Source organism: Nicotiana tomentosiformis, chromosome 1, assembly GCF_000390325.3.
Source record: "Nicotiana tomentosiformis chromosome 1, ASM39032v3, whole genome shotgun sequence".
Lineage (NCBI taxonomy): Eukaryota > Viridiplantae > Streptophyta > Magnoliopsida > Solanales > Solanaceae > Nicotiana > Nicotiana tomentosiformis.
Window position 1 is genome coordinate 19,523,951 of NC_090812.1, and position 7,588 is coordinate 19,531,538.

The 7,588-nt window shown below is 33.1% G+C and overlaps 1 protein-coding gene and 1 long non-coding RNA gene across 2 annotated transcripts; both read left to right on the plus strand.

Annotated features, from left to right (window-relative positions):
• Positions 1–3,251: 3,251 nt before the first annotated feature.
• On the plus strand, positions 3,252–3,452 carry LOC138905792 (uncharacterized). The gene is made up of 2 exons (XR_011413586.1): positions 3,252–3,321; positions 3,367–3,452. It is a non-coding gene; the product is annotated as an uncharacterized lncRNA (long non-coding RNA).
• A 2,685-nt stretch (positions 3,453–6,137) lies between these two features.
• LOC104102125 (glyoxylase I 4-like) lies at positions 6,138–7,588 on the plus strand. The gene is made up of 3 exons (XM_070178824.1): positions 6,138–6,481; positions 6,619–6,956; positions 7,335–7,588. Exons 1-3 carry the CDS (start codon positions 6,249–6,251, stop codon positions 7,424–7,426), a joined length of 663 nt encoding a protein of 220 aa, XP_070034925.1. The 5' UTR covers positions 6,138–6,248; the 3' UTR covers positions 7,427–7,588.

The window sequence follows — 7,588 nt, forward strand, 5'->3', positions numbered from 1 at the left end:
CATTGATAGGGATTGGAAGTTGCATAAAAGAATACTAAATGTTTGCCCTATCACTAGTCATAAGGGTGAAGAGATGGCTAAAGCTATTTCTAATTGTTTGCTTGAATGGAAATTAGACAAGGTGTTCATTATTATCGTGGACAATGCTTCTTCAAATGATGTCACAGTCAAAGAATTGTCTAAAAAGTTAGATATGTGGAAAACTAATATGATGAGTGATAAACATCATCTTCATGTGAGATGCATGGCTCATATACTAAATCTAATTGCACAAGATGGTTTGAAAGAAATTGATGCTTCTATCATACATGCTAGAAATATTGTGAGGTATGTAAGATATTCGCCTGCAAGGACCTTAAAGTTTAAACAGTGTTGTGCATATGTAAAGGTAGAATGTACCAAAATATTGTGTTTGGATGTTCCTACTAGGTGGAATTCCACCTATTTGATGTTGGATACGGCACAAAACTTTGAAAAAGCCTTTGACAAGTTTCATCTTTTTGATGATGGATTTTTTGCTTATCAATGTTTTCATCTTTGTGAAGATGGTAGTAGTGCAGGTCCTCTTGAATCTGATGATTGGGTGAATGTGAGGATTGTGATAGTGTTTCTTGCAAGATTTCATGAGCTCACCAAAAAAGTTTCAGGTTCACGTTATGTCACTTATAATTCTCATTTTGAGGATGTATCTGAACTTTATTGTCATTTAAAAATGTGTTTAATTAGTGAGGATGAGCATTTGAAAAAAATAGCTGAGAGGATGCAAGAAAAGTTCAAGAAGTATTGGGGTGAGTCTGAAAAGATGAATAAAATAATTTTTATTGCTTCCGTCTTGGATCCACGTAACAAATTTGAATATGTTAGCCTTGCACTTGAAGAGCTTTTTGGGGAGGAAAAAGGGAAGATAATAAATGTTGAGGTGTATGCTTATATGAATTCTTTGTTTGAAGAGTATCTAAAAAAGTATTCAACTGGATCTTGCCCTTAATCTCTATCTAGTTCTACTTCATCTAATAACGCATCTAATACATCTAGTGGGAGTGTTATAACTGCATCATTAATAAGGACAAAGCTTCACTTGAAGAAACAAAAGGAAGACAATGGAAGTGGAGGTGCTAAATCGGAGTTGGATAAATACATTAGTAAAGAACAAGAGCCTTTTAGTGAAGAATTTGATATCTTAAGTTGGTGAAAAACACATGCTCCTAGATTTTCTATTCTTTCGGAGTTGGCTCGTGATGTGTTGGCCATTCCAATTTCTAGTGTGGCGTCGGAATGTGCGTTTAGCACCGGTGGTCGTATTCTTGATTCATTTAGGAGTTCATTGACTCCTAAATGTGTGCAAGCTCTTGTTTGTGTTCAAGATTGACTTAGAGAAGAGAAGAATCCTATTAGTGTTGAAGAAGACTTGGAGTATCTTGAGGAACTCGAGCTTGGTAAGCTTTAATATTTTGTGTGTATTTTAGTTCAAAATAATATATCATACTTGTTTATTTGTATGACATATTTGGTCGAATTATCTTTAGATATGAAAAATAATAGAAGCACTACTAGCATTGTTTGATGTATAGTTGCAACTTGCAACTTGAGTGATAAGTTTAATACTCTATTTGTTTGGTGATATACTTTTGTAGTTTTGTTTTATTATCATCAAAAACTAATATTCTAACTTATGATTTATCTTTCTTTTTTTTAGGTTCAAGTGCAATCATGCCCCGTGCTCCTTAAGTATGCTATCATATTTGAAAACATTTTGAGGTGAAAGAAGATAACGGAGAAGTTCGCAAAGTAGAGTGCAAACATTGTGGTCGAGTCTATAATGTTCATCCAAAGAGGGATGGCACATATAGTTTAAGGAAGCATATTAGGTGTTGTCTTGAGCGTCTTCCTGGAATCCATATTTAAGAATTAAGACTAAGTTGATTCGAGACTATTAGTGTAAACTTGAATTGAGGGATGCCCTCTCTGTTTTTTTGTTGCACTATGTTTGATTCTGATGCTACTGTTAGAGTCTGCTGTTACTGTTGTGTTCTCTAAGCTTATGCATGTAGTGTCTTAAATTAGTATGCTGCTTTCTTTTCTTGACTGTATTTATGGTTCTGTGTTTATGGTTTTGCATGTCTTAAATCTGTCTTAAATGTTGTATTTATGGTTCTGCACTTGACATCAAAGTCGATCGTCAATGTGTGGCATCAAAGATCTCTGAATGTTGTGTTTATGGTTTTAAACTGAATTGTGAATTCATTGTGAACCACTGAATCAATTTCATAGATTGTTAGATGAAATGGATCGAAATGAATTTTCACCCGATTTTCATGCAGTTAACATCCTGCTTCATGTTCTTGGTAAAGGAGACAAACCGCTAGGAGAAGGCTGTCAGTGAATTGTGAATTCATTGAGTGAATTGTGAATTCATTGTGTTGTAAGCTGTCGGGCGTCATAAGCTTATTTAGCGATTATTAAATCGAAACCGTACCGAACCAAAATAAAAAATACCGAACCGTATCGAAATAATTTGGTACGGTATTTGGTATACACAACTGATAAACCGAATACCGAACCGAAATTTTTAAATACCAAACCGAAATACCGAATGCCCACCCTAATCATAGAAGTAACATTGCTTCTTAATTACTATATGTAACACACCTAGCTTGCAGCTATATATAATTGCTGAATTACTAGCTAGAGATTTGATAGCTAAAATGGTGGGCGTTTTTCTAATCAGATGAAGCAATTTTCAATACCTTGAGGTTGAGGAATGCTATTGGCCTATTGGGATTGAAGTTGTCGGTTTAGAGGTCCTTGCACATTGTGATTTGGTGTGTATAGGAAGGATTAGTGGTTTAGTTTATTCTGATATGGTGTGTATAGGAAGAATTAGTGGTTTAGGTTTATTCCTATATAAAATATAATTTAGCAACGACTGTTTTCACGAGGAGGAAATTGACCAAATCTAAATTTTGCACATCTTGGGATACATATAAAAACTCAAATCACAAATTTCATAGTTTGCTGGCAATTCCTGAAAATGATACTTTGCTCTTTCTATTTCAAGAAAAAGACAAAGAAGTAAAGCGAGTCTGGGAAGACATAAAATGCACGACTTCAACTAATCTATCATTTTAATTTTATCATATGCTTCCGACGAGAATAACACTTATTAGAATTTAGAAAGCAATATAAGACAGTTAAAATACATAGTGAAAGTAGTACGAATTGTACTACATCTCATCTATAAACTTAGGGATCGTTTGGTAGGGCGTATAAGAATAATGTTAAATAAGGTGTATTATTAATGCAGGGATTAGTAATGCAGGGGTTAGTAATGTATGAGTTAGTAATGCAAGTATTAGTTATAAAGAGATTATTTCTTATGCATTATTTGGTGTGGTGTATTAAAAATTAAAATGCATTGCATAATTTTTAAGAAATTTAATTGTTTACAAAAATGCCATGCATATTCTTTAACTTGAGGGACTTTAAGGATAATTTTGTCTTTAACCATGCTAATGCATGCATTAATAGCCTTTGTATTGCTAATGGCATAATTTTCTATGCATTAGCTATGCATATGATAATACCAAATAGAATGTATAACTAATGTTTGTATTAATTATACATAGATTAAAAATGTGTATCAAACAAAGCATTACTAATACACAAAGGTAATGCATGCATTATTTTCTCTAACATACTCTACCAAACCACCTCTTAGGGTGTTAATAGAGAAAAATATAGACATACTTGTCTATTAATTATTTATTTATTTATACAACGCGTCCTTTCACGTTACACACATGCGTGGGATTGATCACTCTTTACAAAACATGTAAACACAACTTTTGATAATTATTAATAGTGACACTTCATTTGTATTATTTTAAATTTTAAGTTGTGACAAGATAAACTATTGAAGATTAGTCACATTTATTTCTACTATTTGTTTATTTGTTTCTGCAACAAAATAACACTTGATCCAAGCGGACTACCGTGCGGCTTACTTGCGACATAAAATATAGTCAAAAATTTGCCCCTATACCAAGCTCAGTTACTCCTTTAAAAGATTATAAAAAGAGAAGTCCTAAACAAAATCAAAAGAGAAGTTCTTAGACAATTCAAAAAAATAAAACATAAAACAAAGATTTGTTAAAACATATGGGAAAAAAATAAAGGGCAGAATAGCCTAGTAAACCCTCATACTTATTTCGATTTGTTATTCCGATCCATGTATTTCATGAAATTTCATTCGAACACTTATACTCGATCAAAATGAATAGTTTAAACCCCTCCTTGTATACGTGAGTCTCACTTGCCCTGACATAACACATCAAATCCATGTCAGATGCATATATCCATATCATCATCTTCTTCTTTGCAACTAAATTATCTTTCTCCTCCACGCCCATTTAGTACTTTCAAATATTCTCTCCATTTTCAGAACCTCCACGAAATTCACCAAAAAATTCATTTGCTTCAACGTCTTCTTCTCTCTTTTTCTCACCATAATTATTGCTTGTGAAACTATTAGATTTAATTTTTGTGTTTAAGGAAATGGTTGCAGAAACAATAAGGCACCAGAGATCCCAACCTTTTTTCTCAAACCATAATTTTTTTCATCCAAAGAGATACAATCTGATTGCTATCATCATTGTCATCTTGACTTTCGTCGGAGCAAGTGTTTACAAGCAAAATCAGACATTTGCTCACGAATGACTTAATCGCCGTTCTCCGCAAACTCATCCGTCAGAGCCAATGCCTCTTAGCTCTCAACGTCAGTCGTTCAATGATTCAATCCACAAATTCTTTATTTTCGAATTTCTTTATGACTCGTTAAAATTTGTATTTCCTTCAAGTAAACTCCCAATTTAAAGAAGAGGGAAAAAGCCCTAATTGTTATATCCACTGCAGTTCTCATTTACGTCCTTCATATGAAATATGGTGGTAGTCTTGATGGAGGAGAGGTACGAGGTAGAAGGCAGCGGGTGGGGGGTGATGGGTAGCGTAACTTTATGGGTTATTTTCCCTTTTACTTTTATTTGTTCTATTTTTCTTTTTCTTTTTTATTTATTATATTTGACTTTTGCGTTTTAAAAAAATTACGTTATAAGTTCACGCTCTCTTTGCGCGTGCATACTATCCAATTCATACTACTCAGCAATGCCACATAAGTTTGGTCAACGGTTAGAGAGGTTTAAAATATTCATTTTGATCGAGCACAAGCGTTTGAATGAAACTTCATGAAATATAGGGATTTAAACCTGAAAAAGTAAAGGAGTCTATTAGGCTATTATGCCTAAAGAGCTAGTGAAACCGAGTAAGAATATGACTGACACGTCAACACTGAAGTGCTGGTCATGAGTCTTGACTAGATCTTAAGTCATGTGCTTTGACAAGTCTTGCGAGAATTTAATTTGGACAAAAAGAAAAGAAAAACGTGCTATTGCAGGAGTCGGAGGGCATCAAAATTCAGTTGATGAATAGGAGAATATTTATTTCATTTGCACCTACTCAATTAATCTAACTTTAAAATTAACAAATTAAAAGTTAATTTGTTCTAACTAATATTATAGTTACTAAATTATCCTTGATAATAATTATTAAAGTTATGACTCCAATAAATTTGGGGATTGTGGGTACTTAATACTAAGGGTAGAAAATAATAAATCTATTTTCATTTGCTAAAAGGGCAAGTAAAAATAAAAGTTATTTTTAATACAATGGACTAGTAAAAAAGAACAGAGGGAGTTTAAGAGTTAATATAAACACCATGTGCCATGCATCTAGTTATTGATCTAGTCGAGTGACGAATTTCAAGTAAGACATTTTGGGTTTTGAAATTAGTATATTAGTTCTATTTATGCTTGTTTTTTTTACTATATGCAGGAGTCATTTCAGAAACACGGTATTGTATTAAATAAGTGGTTGGATCTAAATCGCGTAAACCCCTAATATGAATTATTAATTTTCAAATGAAGTTAAAGCGAGGTTAGTTTAGCCCTCACCCCCACCTAACATAACCCAACCTGACCCTCCGTACAAGTGAAAGAGTACCCTAGAAAACCAAGCACCTTCTCTCCTTTGTGTGCTTATATATATATATGTGCACTTCTATGTAAAGTTCCTAACAGAAATTTAAGGAGTATTTCATTCATCTACTACTTATTATTGATTCCAAAATTATCATTAACTCAGTAATTAGAGTGTGAATTAAAGAGAGGAATTCTTATAAGAGAAAGATATATATAATGGGAAAAGAGATAGTGAAAGCTGAGGAGATCACTGCCTTCAACTGGTCATCAGATTCATCATCTACGACATCATCCTCACCTGATGAGGAAATTACAAGGATGCCTTTGTTAGCATTAAATCATGTTTCGTTTGTTTGCAAGTCTGTTTCCAAAAGTGTTCAATTCTATGAGCAAGTTCTTGGATTTGTCCTCATCCAGAGGCCCTCTTCCTTTGACTTTGATGGAGCTTGGTATATATATATACGCCCTTCTCCAACACACACACACACATCCGATTTCTACCCTCTTGAAATTCTTTCTAAACATTTATCACAATAAACTTTAAAAAACATAGAATAATTAATTTGTTTATTTGTTATTTTTTCAGGTTGTTCAACCATGGAATTGGAATACATTTATTAGGAAAAGAAGATGCAGCGTCAAAGAAGGGAAAGATAAACCCAAAAGACAATCACATTTCATTCCAATGCTCGGATATGGACCTCATAATTGAGAGATTGGAAGAGTTGAAGATTGAGTATGTAACAACAACTGTGAAAGAAGGTAGAGTCACTGTAGATCAACTCTTCTTCCACGACCCAGATGGAAACATGATTGAGATTTGCAATTGCCAAAATATTCCAATTCTTCCACTTTCTTCTTGCCCTCTCAAGAAGTTCAACAAATATCCAACCTTCAAACAAACCATGCCAAATTCTTTTTACGGTATGCGTGTCTTGTCTTGTTTCATTATCTTTCTCCTAAAATGACTTTAATTAACTAATATACGCAAAGTAATTTGTATACATATACGCTATTATAATAAGTTGAATTAGTCACTGAAAAAATAGTACGACAATTAAGTAACATGGTAGAACATATTGAAATTCACTAATTGTGTAGAATTTCTTTATGCTACTGTATCAGTCTGTATATCAATTAAATTATTTTTTAAAAAAAGGTTGTTTTAAAACGAGGACAAGCTTTTTACCCAAACGGCCTATTAAGTTTGATTAATTCAACAGCAATGGAAGGAGGGGAATTAGACGTTAACCTTGTAGTTTTAGTAACATTATTCTAATTTTTGTGTGTTTGAAAATGCAGGGAATGGAACCAGTAAAATGAATTGCTTAGGAGAAATGGAATATCTGATGATGGAGAACTTAGCAATGAACATGATTGACATTTCATTCTGAATATTATGCATATCTTGTACGGGAATTCTTGATGTTGTTGCCTAGTTCAATGAAATAAATACACAAATTTCACTTGTTAAGATAATAGAGGCTCATTGTACTATTGATAGTTACTTCATAGATTAATCAAACCAGTTTATAAGAGGATATGAGGGTTTGAAT